Below are 16572 nucleotides of genomic sequence, written 5' to 3'. Positions count from 1 at the left end.
AGTAAATTAAATGCGGAAGATGTATTCCACGCATCTTAAAATGTTATTACATAATTCAAAAATAGATTAAAAATGAAGTTATTACTTATTCAACTATAAAACTTGTCTTCTCTAATATTAGAACCGTATACTCCGATTTTGGTCGTTTTTACTTTTATTAAGACTTGTGCAATACATCTTCCGCATTTAACTTACTTTTTTTTACAACCGAATGATCAATTAATTACATTTTTTTGCAAGTTTAGGAAGCTAACTGAATATTTTATGCAAGTTCAGAAGGCTATCGAGACACTTTCAAAATTCAGGGGCCAATCAAATTTTTTGGACAAATTCAGAGAGCAAATGATGTATTAAGCCAATTATTAATGTGTGCCAAAAATAATGCTAAACTAAACCATTCAACTTTTTTTACCAATTTTTGACATATAAATGTCTTGTTATTTTTGAATCTTACGTGTCAAAGTTTGGTAAAAGAAATGGATGACATAGTGTTATTTCTAATATGTGCATTAGTTAACAACCTATGAAATCTATGTGGCAGTTTTTGTGTATTAAAGTTAGATTTTAATAAAATGGCTAAATTTCACTAAAAAAAAAATTGGATAAACTTCAAATAAAACCCCTCTGGTTCACTAATTTTCAGATAACGGACTGTGGTTTACTTTTTGTCAAAACGAGGATTGAGGTTTTCAACTTTAGCAAAATAAGGACTTTTTCGATTGATACTATTAAAATCACCCTTGACGACTTCAAAAATGACATATTTTAAGAACTACTAATATTCTAAACAATTTTAATTCTTCAACTTTTTTATTTTGAGATTGTTTAGATGATGTTTGGTAAAGAGAGAGAAAGTTCTAAAAAAAGATGATTTTCAAAAATCGAAAATGTAGTTCCATAAAAAATATGACATTGAACAACTTTAATTCTTGAAAATTTTTATTTCAGGTCGTTAAAGATGGTTTTAATAGCATTAATCCAAGTGCAAAACCTCAATCCTCGTTTTGACAAAAAGTAAACCACAATCCTTTATCTGAAAATTAGTGAAACCACAGGGGTTTTATTTGAAATTTACTCAAAAAAATATTAGAGATTAAACTTAATATTTTACCAAATTTAAGAGTGAAAAGTATCATTTTGCCTCATAAAATTAATAAAAAAAATTGTTTTGAAATTAAAAGAATTACTAATTTAATAATTTTGAAAATTTAACAAATATAAATTTATTTTCTCTAAAATGCATCTAAAATTTAAAATTTTGTTACCTAAAATACATATACATCTAATGTATGCCAAAAATAATGCTACGCCATTCAATTTTTTTTACCAAATTTTGACATATAAATGTCTTGTTATTTTTGCATCTTATGAGTTAAAAATTGGTAAAACAAAGTTGGATGATATGGTGTTATTTCTAATATGTGCATTAGTTTTTTTTTTTTTTTTGAATCAATGTGCATTAGTTAATAGCGTATGAAATATATATCTCACCATTTTTATCTGTTAAAGTGTATATTTGAACAAAATGGCTAAATCTCACTAAAAAAAAATTTTAGAGATTAAAACTCAATATTTTACCAAATTTAGGAATGAAAAATATTATTTTGCATCACAAAATTAATTAAAAAACTTGTTTTGAAGTTAAAAGAATTACTAATTCAATAATTTTGAAATTTAACAAATATAAATATATTTAGCTAAAATGCATCTTTTTTTTTTAACAAAGAACAAATTTATTAATGAAATCCGAATACAAAATAGCAATCCACTTCAAGAATTCTAATAAAGAAAGACTCACTCGAACTAACACATGAGTCACAGCATTCGCAAAACGACCTATAAAGATGATAGTTGCATCAATTAAAAGAATCACAAAGAGTCGTACACTTGTCATCAATAATCTCATAAGATGAGTGGAAGCTAGGCCGTTGAAGGTGATCAACCACAACTAACGCATCAGACTCCACTCTAACTCATCCAACCCTTTGCCTTTTAACGAATTGAGTCCCTCACAAATACTGATAGCTTCACCCTCCATTGGAAAAAATTCCAGATTTCCTACACACGAAAGCACTACAGAAATTGCCATAGAAATCACGCAGCACTGTCCCGATATAATGAAACCCGCTCCATGGACAATTGATGCATCTACATTTAGTTTTTACACATTTGGCTGGAAACACGATCAAGGCTGCAACCCAGAACTACCCAAACCAACTGTCTTCAAACTCACATAAGCATCATGCCAATTATTTAGGACTGAAACACATAATTTAATGATACTTTCCATAACAACATTATCATTCCAAACTGCACAATTTCTACCATACCACATGCTCCAAATTAGTGCTACCCAAACACAACATTTATCAACATTGAAAACGTCCAAGATGTTTTTCATTCAATTTTGAAAAGATTCACTATGGACCATAGTTAAACAGTTCAACGATGCACTATTCTACACTGCTACATCATAAGACTATCCATTAAATATAAGCAACATATATTCAGACCTTATCCCACATAGTTTGCAAATCGGATCAATTGCAATTCGCCTTAAAATTAAATTATCAATCGTAGGGAGAATACCTTTGCAAGCCCACCACAAGAGATTTTGCATCTTGCTCGACACTTTCAACTTCCAAGGCCTTTTCCAAAAACTAGTTAGCTATTGTGCACTCTAATTTAGGCTCATATTGTATCCACTCTTTACCGTATATTTTCCATTATGATCCGGAGTCCAGAACCAAGACTCTGTCTCTTCATTGGCAGATAGAGAAATAGCGAAAATGTTCTTGCAATCATCACTATTAAAAGTTGTGCGAATAAGATCTTTTATCCTAACGCCTTTGATTTTCATAGAATAACATACTCACATGCGCTTGCTTCACATCTTCTGAAAGCACAGACACTAGACTGCTATTTATACTGTTAACCAGCCAAGGGTCTCTATCAATTATAAGGTTTTGATCAAAACATATCCTTATCCTACACCCCCTCAACAACACCGACTTTTGCCTCCCAAATGCTACTCCAAGCAGAACTTCAATTTGAACTCCTCAAAGAGCTTAAGAGGTCTATCCTGACGTACCTTGCTTTAAAAATGCGAGATGCAAGTGAATTCAGATATATGATAAATCACCATCCTTGCTTCGCTACCATGGACATATTGAAATTTCCCAACTTCTTAAATCCATTCCACTAGAAATCTTTGGCTCACATAACCTAACCCAACACATTCAATGTATGCCTTTAGCACCATTTTGCCACTAAAATTTATTAAAAATTGTTTCCAACTCATCATACAAACTTGATGGCAGAAGAAAAATATTCATAGCATAATTAGGAATAGACTGCAAAACAGATTAATAAGATTCTTCTTTCTCCCTTTCGATAAAAATTTCATCTACCAGGAAGAAATGCGACTGAGAGCACGGCCCTTAACAAATCCAAGGATCTCCCGCTTACTCCTTCCCACCAACGATGACAGTCCAAACAACAACCAAAACATCACAAATAGTTTGTTTATCCAAAGGAGATACATTTCTACTAAAAAGTATAGTTGATTTATTATAATTTACCACCTCACCGAACGCGAGCTATTGCTCATACAACACTTCTTGAACCACCTTACAGTCGTTCCTGGTAGCTCTAAAATGCATCTAAATTTTTTAAAACTTGTTATCTTTTTTTTTATAGAAATTGGGACGAGATAGAACTTGGACGGGATGAGCACCCATGGCCCAAGGACTGTCAAACCCGCAATATATTAATAAAAGAAAAGAGTGAGTGTTTGAACAAGAGAATATGAAGGAGAACAAACAAAAAGAAGGAGGGAGGAGAAAAGATAGGAAAAGTCAAGAAAAATGAAAGTGTGAAATACTACAAATGTCATCATTGATAAACCTGTGGCAAAAAGCAGGAGCTGAAGGCCACCAATTGATCACTGAGGAAGAGACTCTAAACTTTGTCAATGCATCAACAACTCTATTTCCTTCCCTAAAGATGTGTGAAAAGAGAATGTTCATCCTAGAGCAAATGCTGAGACAATGCAACCACTCTTGTCGAATACTCCAAGGAACATCCATGGAACGATGTCTAAGCAGATTAACTACGTACATTGAGTCTGACTCAATCCAAAGCTGATGCCAATTTTTCTCCCAAGCAAGTTCAATTGCGAAATTAGCGGCTCTCAATTCAGCCATAAAAGGAAAAGAATGAGGGGTAGAAAAAGCAAAACAACCTTTGGGAAAGTCTCGATAGTTGTGAAAAATACCTCCCGCTCCTGCCTCGCCAGGTGTGCCAAAAGCAGAGCCATCCACTTTGACTTTAACCCAATTCGAAGGAGGTTTAAGCCAATGGACCGGAATAATATTGGGAGCAGGAGGCGGCCTAGAAGAAGCCAGAAGACGGGATAAGATAACAGCATCTCTCGAGCAAAAACCTTTAGAAGTGGCAAAGGACTCTCGAATCAATCGAAAGAGGGTGATCTTCGAGTGCTGAATAGCAGGAGAAACTTCCTTAAAGATTGCTTCATTCCTGCAATGCCAGATTAACCAGATGCAAGTGACAGCGGCAACACGCCAAATCATCGACACATGTGAGCCAAAAATAATGCTACGAATAGTGCTAAAGAAGTGGATGAATTGGGAATGACGAGGCAAAGAGCAGTCAAAATAAATCTCAAGGGCCCTCCAAAGAGAATCTGCAAAAGAACAGCTAATGAATAAGTGGTTAATGGACTCAGCATCCCTACCACATAGAACACAACGAGAGGCAATATAGAATCCTAGACGTTGCAGGAGGTCATGAGTCGAAACCCGGCCATGCAAAACTCTCTAGAAAGTGAAGGAACGAGAAGGGGGAGTGTGAGCATTCCAAACAAATTTATACCAGTCCACCAAGGAGGAACTAGGACTGATAACCGAATAGTACTCTTTAGCAGTGAAAATACCCTTCGTAGAGGGCTGCCAAGCGCAGAAATCAATATCATCTCTACCCCGGTGAATAGATTGAATATTGTCTTAAACAACCGAAGGTAGAGTACCTAAGTCAAGCCACTCCAAATTTACCAAAAACCATCAACAGAATTATAGCGAGAACGCTTATAATGATGATCAAGACCCAATATGTCCGTCGCCGATGGAATGATCCACCTATCTGTCCAGAAATTGAGCATTGAAGACTGGCCAATCCACTAAAAGGCTCGGTCCCAAATGGATGAATAAACAAACTTACAAGAAGACCAAATCGAGGAAGGAGCAATGGTAGCTTTAGGCAAACCGGAGACAGCCAGAAATCTAGACTTCATCAGAGAAATAGCTAGACTAGTGCCTTGAATTAATTCCCAACACATCTTACCCAAGAGAGCCTGGTTAAAGATCCTAAAGTCCTTAATGCCCAAACCTCCACCCTCCAAACTTTTGCAACAAGTCTGTCAGGGAACCATGATTAGCTTTCTCTAATCAATACAACCCGTCCAAAGGAAATTCCTAACACTTCTATTGAGCTTATTCAACAGTCCCACTGGCCACTTATAGATCAAGAATGAGTGAACCAGAGAACCGGTAATAGTAGACTTAATTAGAGTTAAACGCCTTGCAAAGGAGAGAGAGCTACATTTTCACTTGCTAAATTGAGAGAGAAATTTATCTGCAATGCTGCTGAGATGATGAGCCCTTAAAGCTCCTTTAAATAGAGGGACTCCTAAGTAACTGAAAGGGAGAGACTCCAAACGGATGCTAAGACAGTGAGCAAGACGAACCCTCCTCGGAGGACTCACCTGAGAACCAAAAAAGATAGCAGATTTGTCCCAACTAACCTGTTGACCGGAGATATGTCCATAGAGCAGGAAGAAATCCTTGAGTGCATTCAATTTGCTCAAGGATGCCACTCCAAAAATAAGCATGTCATCAGCAAAAAAAAAAAAAGATTAGAGGGAAAAGAATTTCCTCCAGAATAATACATAGGAGAATAAGTACCCTCCCTTAGCATCTTAGCAAGCCAACGAGAGAAAAAATCCTCAGCAATGTCAAACAGAAGAGGAGAGAGGGGGTCCCCTTTTCTAACCCCTCTAGAACAAGAAAAGTAACCCTTTGGAGAACCATTAATCATCACAGAAATACGAGCAGATGTCAGAATATTTAAGATCTAATCCCTGAAAGTGAGAGAAAAACCAAAGGAATCCAACACAGCCAAGAGGAAGTTCCAATCTAAAATATCAAAAGCCTTACGAATATCAATTTTTTAGGCCATGTGTCCACCAAAACGTTTTCTGTCAAGCATATTAACTCCCTCGGAAGCTAAGGCAGTGCACTGATGAATGCTTCTACTTTTAAGGAAACCATACTGGTTGGGAGAGACAATCCCTTGCTGCAATAACTGCAAGGCGATCTGCAAGAATTTTTGAGATGATTTTGAAACTAAAGTTACTCATCACAATTGGACGAAAATTCTCAATTCTATCAGCTTCAGCAACTTTAGGAATTAGAGCCATAATACTAGAGTTTAAACCAGACAGGATGCAACCATGATCAAAGAAAGCCTGAACCATATTGCAAACATCCTTCCCTACAATATCCCAAAAGAAATGATAGAAAGTTCCCCCAAAACCATCAGGGCCAGGGGCACTGTCAGGATCCATGGAAAAGAATGTGTCTTTAATAGCTTCAATAGAAGGTTTAGAAATTAATTCCCCATTTTCCAAAGAAGTTACTAAGTTGGGAATTACCTCATTAATTGGAGAAAGATCAATATGTTCTCGTAGATATTAGAGAAATACTCAATTACATGATCAGATAATCTTACCATGTCAGAAGTGGGACCCCCATCGCCGATCCTCAAATGATGAATGTCGGTCCATGTCTTTCTAACTCTATCAAAATATCAAATTAAACATTTTGTTATATGTTGGTAAACATAGAAGTTAGAAAATATACAAGACTCTAGTCTAGCTTTTCTTTAAAATATTAGGATAAGATACCAAAATAAGTCTATGGTTTTTGGAGAAATATCAATTTAGACCGCATGTACAAAATAGTACGAATATGAGTTTAGCGTTTAAAAAAGAATATCAATTTAGGTCTCGATAATGGAACGTGACATGTCATTCATATTGTTCTTTTGGGTTCTAATTTCTCTCTCCAAATACAATTGATAAAACTTAATGGGAGAATATGAATGAGGTGTTCCGTTATCAAGGCCTAAATTAGTAGTACCATTTTCCAAACGTTAAACTTATATTATTGCTATTTTGTACGTAAAACCCAAATTGATAATTTCAAAAAAAAAAAAATAGAATTATTTTATTACCTTGTACCTAAAACAATTAATAAATGAAAACATCTAAAAGTTATTTTCCGGATTTCACATAAGTCGGTCCTTGACTTATGGGTTTTTTAACATAAATTAAATAAAACACACAAAAACATAAAAATCATGTTTTAAATTAAAAAAGAAAACATTAATGATGAAATGAATAGAAGCGTGGTCGGTTTAACTTATATAGCATTGAGTCAAATATGCAATAATATTACATATTCATATTAAATCCAAACTCTTCCTTTTCCTCCCCCCTATATATTACTTTACTACCATCTTATCCTCCCTCCCTCACTTTCATAACATTATTTCTTCTTCTTCTTCACAAATATGGATGGAAACCTCAGAATCACAGTCGAAAAAAACCCATCAGAATCTAGACTCAATGATTTAAACATCAAGTGCTGGCCCAAGTGAGTTTTCTCTATAATTTCATCTGGGTTTTGGTTTTTATGCTATAAAGTTTTGATTTTCATTCTAAAGTTGTGATTTTTATGCTAAAGTTGTGGTTTTTATTTGTTGGGTGAAGGTGGGGTTGTTCTCCGGGGAAATACCAGTTGAAATTTGATGCAGAAGAGACATGCTACTTGTTGAAAGGGAAAGTAAAAGCATACCCAAAAGGATCAACAGATGAATTTGTTGAATTTGGTGCTGGAGATCTTGTTACTATTCCTAAAGGAATTAGTTGCACTTGGGATGTTTCTGTTGCCGTTGATAAATACTACAAATTTGAGTCTACTTCTTCTCAACCTTCCCCTTCTTCTTTATTATCACAGTGAAACCTATATATTTCATTGTTTAAAATTTTATTACATTATCTCTTAATTAATTTCAGATTTTTCTTTTATTTATTGTTGTCAATTTCTTTTATCATATAGTATTTAAGTATAAAATAGTACGATTAAAATGAATTTTTTTCATTAATTAATCTATTGATTTAGTAGAATTTATTGGGAGTGAAGTAATATTACAATTAATAAAAAATGAATTTTTTTTCATTAATTATCTTTAATTAATTAATGTATTGATTTGGGAATATAGTAGGAGTAAAGTAATGGTATCTCCTAGTCAAAGAAAAACAGACAGTCAATGCATGTCATATTCAAAGCTAATTTTTTTTTATTTGATGCTTCTTAAATTAAGCTTTTAATGTTCCCTTTGACTGGTCAAACTCATCAATTTGTTATAATCTCATATGATAAAAAAAATAAAGTTAGAAAAGAAGCACTTGGTCTTGATACCTGTCTTTGTTTTATCAATGAATGGAGACAAAACCAGTAGTAAAAGACAATAATGCCCTCAAAAAGTACCAGTCGTTCCAAGAACATTCTTGTCCTTAGGGTAAGGGCATCAAAGACAATAACTAAAGATGTCAAAATCGTAAGGCAGAGCCATAAATAATGCAACTGGAGTGGGGATAGGAATATACCATGTCAATTCTCCAATACTTGAGATATTTATCTTCAAACCTTCCGCCTTAAGATACTACATCAAATTAGATCTAACAGTGACCCGATCAAATTGAGAAAACTAGATCTAATAGTGACCGATCAAATTCACTTCCTCAATTACTAATCAGACATAGTATATTCAATATATGTAAATACTTTTTCTAAAACTGTGGGATTTAAGATAAAGCTAATAATATCTATTCTTGCAATAATATCAAAGCACATGTTTTAATGAGTTTGTTTTCTTAAAAAAAGAAATAAGTTGGATATCTTGATCTTGTTTATAAATTACTTTTAATAGATGTTACTAATAAAATATTAATTAAACTTATCTAACCTAAAAATGTTAAATTGCTAATAATTTCTTACCATAATATTTGAGAAGAAAAAAAATGTTAAAATCTTATACAAATGGTTCAGTATATCCTGTACGGTTTTGAAATCAGAAAGCGTCTTCTGGTAGCATTTTTTAATCTTCAAAGGCAAAGGAATTACTTAAAGAAACCAAGATACATAACGTGTATAAAATAAAATAAAATAAACTTGAATTAGTACATTATATTTTTACATTTCAGCACGACATATTAGAATACAATTACAGAAATTTTCCACCGGATGGATGGGTGAAAGAGCCCAAAAGTTAGTCTCAGAACAGGTATTCTGGTGGTGGTCTTCTTCTTCTTCTATATATCAGAGGGATTTTGATTGTTAGGAACATTTATCACACCATTTGTTAATTTCTATTTCTTCCATTGATGAGATCTGCTCTACAAAAAAACCAATCAACTAATCAATCCCATTTCTCATACCTGGATCGGATCATCCGATTCTGCATTATACATATAATGAATCCAATGCTATAATAAAATCTACCTTCCAAATCTATCATGGTTTACACATTCAAATGTGGTACAGGGTCTCTTCTCAACCTTCTAGGGCATATGTTTGTACCTGCAACCAATATTAACTAAAATTCAGCAAATACAGCAGACATGTTTCCGTTTCGATTAACTTAATTACAATTTACACCAGACAGCCTTTCCAATTAGACGGTAATTGAAGCAAGAAAAACATTAGGCTTTCAAACCCTTGTACACCTCCCTATCCAGTAAAATCTTTCTTAAAGATGTACTTTTTAAGCAACTCCCTCTTCGCTTGGATGGGAATATTCTACCTTTCACCCATCAAGCATTTGCCAAACGGTTTCAACTAATATTCAACCGAAGATAAGATTTTTTTTTTAAGGTGTTTTCTGTTATATAATGAATCTTGCAGTATATAGTTTCCTTGCTGAAAACATGCAATATAAAGGTTTTCTCATGATATTAAAACTTCTTTCCTTCTTGCTTGATATAATAACTACTTTCCCATGCAATATTTTCATTCTTGAATAGTGAATGTGTTGTTAATAAATGTTAAGCAACCTTTACACTATTATACCTCAGCAAAATTATCATCCGGAGAATGATTTGATCCAGTACAACTTACACCATGTGAGCCATTAAACTGGAGGACCCTAAGTTTCCCTTCCTGCAATCAAAAGAAAAGGACCTATGCATGGTTAGCAGTTAAAGGATCAAGATCGGCAAAAATAAAATTATTCTGAGAATGCACACACCTTGGTTCCATAAACAAGACCACCCCCAGCAAAAGGATGAAAGCAAGCAACATTGACCTCATCCTCTGCACTAGGGAGAACTCTGACAAGTTCCATATCAGAAACTCTGTAAACCTGAGCAATGAAATGGAGGATTAGAGAAGGGAAAGGGTCTATCATGGAAAAATGCCAAACTGGATAAGATGTTGAGAAGTATTCTTGATTCTTGTGTTGTGCGACACATTTACGAAATATGAAGTCCTAATTGAGTTTTATAAAACAAAATTTGTAGGGCAAGAAAGAGTCCACACCTCAAGAACTGTATAAATAGGAGATGTTGTTTCCCCATCAATAACAATGCTTTTCAGGAGAGATCCATGGCGTCGACCGTAAGCAAGTAATATGTGTTCAGAAGTCGGTGAGAACTGCAAAAGTAAAATTCCTTGTCTGATAAATAAAGTAGAATCCACAATATAACAACAAAATTTACAGGGAAATCATAGAGCAAATCAAATAAAATAACAGGCATTCACAAGAAGAATCAGTGAAAGCCCACATCAATTTGGCAAAATGCACTAGAATTAGCACTTACAAATATATAGTAACAGGATCTCTCCTCGCACACTAAATTAAATAGACCAATGAAATTGCCAAGGGAAATGGAGGAGAGACTAATTTTAGCAGACATTCAGAAATAGAATGCAGAAAGAGGCGCGAAATAGAAATTGCATGATACAGTAAATAGATGAGCTATACTGGTGAACACACAACAGAAAACGCCAACTGGTTTATATGACTATAAAGAAAGGTGTCATGTCATGACACATAAAAAAAAAGGATACGATATAAATTACTCTTATCTACCAATAAGACACTGACCTGGATTGAAGTCAAGCAGTGGGCAGCTCTAATTGCCCGCGATACAAGCACTGAACCAAACCTGAATTAGGAAAATTAATTTATTAAAAGTTGAACCACCATCCAGGTCAAAAACAATAACACGATGAATATATTATACGAGCTGTCCAGGAATTTACGTTGCCTCCTCCAGGGAATATATGCGAAGCTCATACATAACTTGGTGAGCCGAGATTGGATGTCGAGTAGGTGAAGTTGCTGCACCAGTATCCTGTTGAACTACTGTTTGTAGTCCAGGATCAGCTTCCATATTAGGAAGCATGCAAGCAACACAGGCAGCTAAATATCTTCCACAAGGAGAAAAATGAGCACCCATTTCACTGCAAAAACAATTGCATCCCAGAGCTGACAAAGTAAACATTATGAAAGGACAAAACCTTGATGCGATTGATAAAATTGTATTCAAATTATGAAGAGATGCAGTAACAAATAAAAGCCATTACTCAAAAGAACCTGGATGACATCTCAAGAGTAAACAGTATGAAAGCATGACATGTGATCTACTTTTTCATATCAACACAGACACTAGATTGGACTTATATTTTGAGGAATAAGAGACAATAAATTGAAAAAAAAATAGCTTTCAACTTACCTACATAGGACAGCATGAGGAATAGTCAAACGGCATCTTTCTGCATTGAGTGGGGCACAAGGGTGTTCAATATCATGTGACCACACCCTGAGCTTTACAGTACAAGGTAACTCAGCTGCAGCAGCAGCCAGTGTTGTTGCAATTTCAGACTGGATTCTGTTAAATATAGGCTGAGTATCAGTTCCATCATGTGGTGTTTCATTGGGGGTTATACTCTCCCCAGATAAGCGGGGGCGTGGAATCTGATTTTGTAAGTCAGATCTACCAGAAACCCCAGCTATGCCAGTGCCAGCAGGCACTGGTAAGGTAGCTGTTGCAGCCTCCATAGTGTGACTAGATTGATAAGATGTTGAGGAACCTGTATGATGGGCTGGATATTCACGACCACTGCCATTAAGAGGAAGTGTTGATGGAACACCAGCTTGGCTTTGACCCAATAACCATCCTTGCAAAAAGCGTAGCTCCCACCAAGTTGGATCTCTAGATGGTAAATACTGATGAAGTTGCCCAAACTCCATGGACGGCTGTCTAACAGAAATATTTCCAGAAACTCCAACAGCTGCAGTATTACCACCACCAGAAGTTTCTGGGTCATTATAATTCCCTTGTAAGTTTCCCCCTACAGACGACATTTCATCAGTCTCCATGGCATCCGCTATGGTTTCAGAAACACCACTTTCCCTTCCACTAGGGATTGTATTAGTAGCTGTAGTACCTTCTGCATGAGGATATGAAATGGAAGGAACTGCAGGAAATGTTTCCATAGGAGACACTAAGGTATCATACTTAAGTCCCGTATTTGCATCTGCCTGCAACTGCCTTAAACTGGAAGACTCCACTTGCATTATGCTTGAACTGGTATGTTTTTCTGCACCTGTTCTAGTATCATCCATAGAGAATGAGGGTACATACAAGAGAGGCAATGACATGAGAGGCAATTCAGCTGCCAAACTAACACGATCACCGGAATTAACATTTGCAACAAAAACAGCAGGAGGGGGATATTTTAGGTAACCCGGAGATGTTGCCCGTGTCATTGAGGAATCTGAGGAGTCAAGATCATTGACCTGCATATCAGTCCAATAATGTAATCTACACAATAGGTGAGTGAAGAATAAACTAAATGTCGTTTTAACTATTCACCTCAGCAGTCAAAAGAAATGGGGCGGCATGGGGGTGAAAGTGCACTGCCCGAAGAGAACGCCTTGTCTTCAAAACAATGGTTGGTGAAGATGCCTCTCCTTTCTTATTGTAATGCCATATGTACAACTGACAAATGACATCAAATGCCAATCCTAAGTTACATTATAAATGGTATCTCAATCCTTCATAGAAAAGGAAGGAAGCAAAAGGATTCAAGCAAGACTAACAGTAATAGAAGGTAAGATTCAACACCTTGTGACCTGAAGCAACGGCGAGCAGTTCCCCTTCAGCATGGAAAGCAATAGAGGCGATGGGACGATCTATATGGGAAATAAATTCAGCAAGATCAGTTTCAATACACTATACATGCTTCAAGAATAAATATAGAGAGAGGACAAGCACATATGATAATATGATATCAGTAACCGAGACATTATTTAGTGGACATACAAAAGTCACGAGATCCTATACACTCTGCTGTGTTTGCATCCCATAAGCGAACCTCGTAATCCAAGCTCCCACTAGCTAGAATTTCAGGATGTAATGGATGAAACCTAACCTGTAAGATGAGCAACTTAATAAAAAGAGAACTACATCAAAGTTATTTATCAACAGGAAAAGCAATAGAATTTGAGATGAAAAAGGTGGAGTAACAATCTCTAAATGAGGAAAATGATGACATGTAAAAATTGTTTTAAAAAGCTTTTGAATTTTTATTTTTATTTTACACACAAGGCATGTAGCTACGAGGTATACTGTCAGTCAAGAATCAGCAAATCAGATGTTAAGAATCCATCCACATAAACAATCACAATAGTCTCTGCAACAGAAGCTGTTTGTTAGAAGATTTGTAGCCAATTACAATGTCTAGCAAGTAGCAACCAATCAGTTCTACATTACTGGTTATAAAATTTCATTGCAAACAGCAATAGCATATGAAAATACACTTTTTATTTTGACAACTTCAAGAACAGAGGAATTCTATAGAGCACCACAATGAATGTTATTTTAAAATATTTTTCCAGAGGTTCTCCACAGAAAATTGGAGAAAATAAGGCATACTTAAATAACATAAGATGAAAGCATTCTTGTAAAACTATGGAGCTCAGTTACCATGCCAGCTCAGTGTATTCAGTACATAACATTAGAATAAACATGCATGTAGAGGTGACATGAAAAGAAAAGCACAATCAAACCAATCCTAAGGTCTTCTGCCCAAAATGACAGTGAATTGTCACCACCACCAGAACCAAGGGCCATTAGTGTTTTTTTTTTTTTTTTTGAAGTGAAAACAGTAGGGATCTGCGCATATTTGAAATGCAACTAATTTGCACCGCGAGGCAAAAGCCTGACACCACATGCTAGAAAATCTCAAAAAAGGATATGCCCTGCGATTTAAGGCAAGACATTTGTCTTGAGTGGAACAAACTTCAAAACTTATATTAAGCCCACATCCAATAACAGCACTAAGACAAACTAATCATCAAACAATAAGTTCCCTTGAGCATATTAAAAAAGCAATTTTTCGTAGAATCCACTTTCCAACTCACCACCCACGGAGTCCTCCTATGACCGCTCAAGACCTTTAAGCAGTTCCCCGTTTGACAATCAATTATCTTCACAGTGTGATCACCACTACAAGAATTCAAGAGCAAGTTAAGTAAAATTCAAATTTATGGGTGAGCAACAACAAAATTGAAAGTATGAAAACCCACTGAGTAGAAGCAAGTGTTCTTCCATCAGGACTAAATGCTGCTGCAATGGTTGATCGTGGAGGAGGAACCAGTGGACAATACTTTGCAGCTAAATGCTTCAATGACTCTGCCTCGACCCTGAAGCATAACCAATATAAATACACAAGGGAAGATTCAGAAGAAAAGCAAAATCAACAAGTGAAGCAAGACAGGTACCATGAAATAAGACCACGTTTTGCATCTCTTGCTGGTTCGCTTTTGGACACAGATGACGAATTGGAATTCCATTGAGAAACTTCTCCCCAACGCCTTTTAGGTACATGTTTTGTCTTGGGACAAATCTCTCTCCTCACTAACAAACACAATGCATTTCTACCACTGAAGGATATTGAAAGGAAATTAAATTAACGCCAAAATACAGAATCACTACAAATTAAAGGATATAAGAATAAATCGAATTTCCAAGCAAGCAAAAGTTAAAACTTGAGTCTCAAATCAAGTGACAATTTCCTTCTCTTAAACTCCACAACAGAATTGCAGATTAACTCAACAAAAAACATGCAAACACTAATTCATATACTTGAATTCAACACCCAAAACCTCATTGTAATTAAAAATCCAGTGACAATTGATCACGGATTAAACAAACCATAATCGTAGAATTGGACGCATGAACACAATGCAACAATCTGAAAAATCCTACAAAAATCTGGAAGTCCTATTGAAAAAAATCAACTCACAGAGCTATGAAAAAGCAAACCTTCTAAGATGATCGCTGGAAGCATGGGATTGGATCGAATTTCGATCGTGCAGCAAGGAACGACCCGTCATTACCTTGGATTCGCAATTGGAAATCATAAAGTTAGAGAAGGGGATAAATTACAAAGGTAAAGATCATGAATGGATGGAGACAAGTAGATTGGAAACCCTAATTGCGCGATTTAGATTGAATCGGTGGAGGAAGAAGAAAGAAAATGGATGGATGGAGTCTAGGTATAATGGGGAGAGAGAAAGTGCTTGTCTGTGTTGATCTCGGAATTGAAGTAGCGACAAAACCTAAACCAGAAGCTGAAAGCCCAAATGGAAATTATTAATTTTTGCTCTTCTTATCTAATCCTCTTTTCTGTTTTCCCATAATTAAAACCATGTTTACTCTCAACATTTAAAATTTTAGCCCTAATTTTAGCAGTGAAGAATGTTGATAAGTTGGGTTAAATTTGAAAAGTAATTTATTAAATTGTAATTTGAATCTTATTATCTATATTTATATGAAAGGTGGATATAAAGAATTCAAATATCGGATTTAAAAATATTGATTTTCAGGTGTTCGCTATAGTTACTTTGTTTTTATGCTCATATTCACCATTGGATTAATTTTATGCTCCATCATCCAATGGTGAAAACACACCAAGTAACGGTACTTTGTAAAAAACAAAGTAACCATTATAAAAATTATTAAATCTTTTTTTAAGATTTCATTGATATACATTGATACAAAATAAAAAAAAATTAAAATATTTGTATTTTATAATAATATCTGAAATTGACTAAACTTCTTTAAAAAAAAAGACCAAACTTTCTAACATTAGGAATAAAACTGTTCTTGATGGTCAAAGTTAGAGTGAAAATTGAACCATTTTAAATATTGGGGTAAAATTATTCCTGACGTTAAACGTGAATGATATTTTGGGTAAATTACACTCATGACCACTGAACTTTACCTATTTTAGCATTGTGACCACTGAACTTCAATTCTTAACGGTATGGCTACTGAACTTTACACTTTTTAACATTGGTCACCACTCAATTTTAACTAACTCCTCAAAATGACCGTTAACGACTGCTAACGACCTTAAA

The 16572-nt window shown here is 35.1% G+C and overlaps 2 protein-coding genes across 4 annotated transcripts; one reads left to right on the top strand and one right to left on the bottom strand.

Moving 5' to 3' along the window:
• Window positions 1-7572: 7572 nt before the first annotated feature.
• Window positions 7573-8169, top strand: LOC136230246 (uncharacterized). Its single transcript, XM_066019254.1, has 2 exons — window positions 7573-7733; window positions 7850-8169. Exons 1-2 carry the CDS (start codon window positions 7651-7653, stop codon window positions 8097-8099), a joined length of 333 nt encoding a protein of 110 aa, XP_065875326.1. The 5' UTR covers window positions 7573-7650; the 3' UTR covers window positions 8100-8169.
• Window positions 8170-9290: 1121 nt separating this feature from the next.
• LOC136229341 (uncharacterized) lies at window positions 9291-15794 on the bottom strand. Of its 3 annotated transcripts, XM_066018059.1 has the most exons (16): window positions 15476-15794; window positions 14932-15093; window positions 14737-14853; window positions 14572-14656; window positions 13472-13580; window positions 13274-13341; window positions 13022-13147; window positions 12594-12945; window positions 11879-12497; window positions 11406-11606; window positions 11248-11308; window positions 10680-10793; window positions 10390-10503; window positions 10212-10301; window positions 9645-9722; window positions 9291-9533 (listed from the first exon to the last, which is right to left on the bottom strand). In XM_066018059.1, the coding sequence occupies exons 1-15, from the start codon at window positions 15571-15573 to the stop codon at window positions 9696-9698; spliced, it is 2343 nt and encodes a 780-aa protein (XP_065874131.1). In that variant the 5' UTR covers window positions 15574-15794; the 3' UTR covers window positions 9291-9533; window positions 9645-9695. The 3 variants fall into 3 exon arrangements, with proteins under 3 accessions (XP_065874131.1, XP_065874130.1, XP_065874129.1); XM_066018058.1 differs by having other exon boundaries at window positions 9291-9538; window positions 11879-12945; XM_066018057.1 differs by having other exon boundaries at window positions 11879-12945.
• Between the last annotated feature and the right edge of the window lie 778 nt (window positions 15795-16572).

The sequence above is a fragment of the Euphorbia lathyris genome, chromosome 5 (assembly GCF_963576675.1).
Source record: "Euphorbia lathyris chromosome 5, ddEupLath1.1, whole genome shotgun sequence".
Lineage (NCBI taxonomy): Eukaryota > Viridiplantae > Streptophyta > Magnoliopsida > Malpighiales > Euphorbiaceae > Euphorbia > Euphorbia lathyris.
This window is presented reverse-complemented; position numbering and strand designations above follow the sequence as displayed.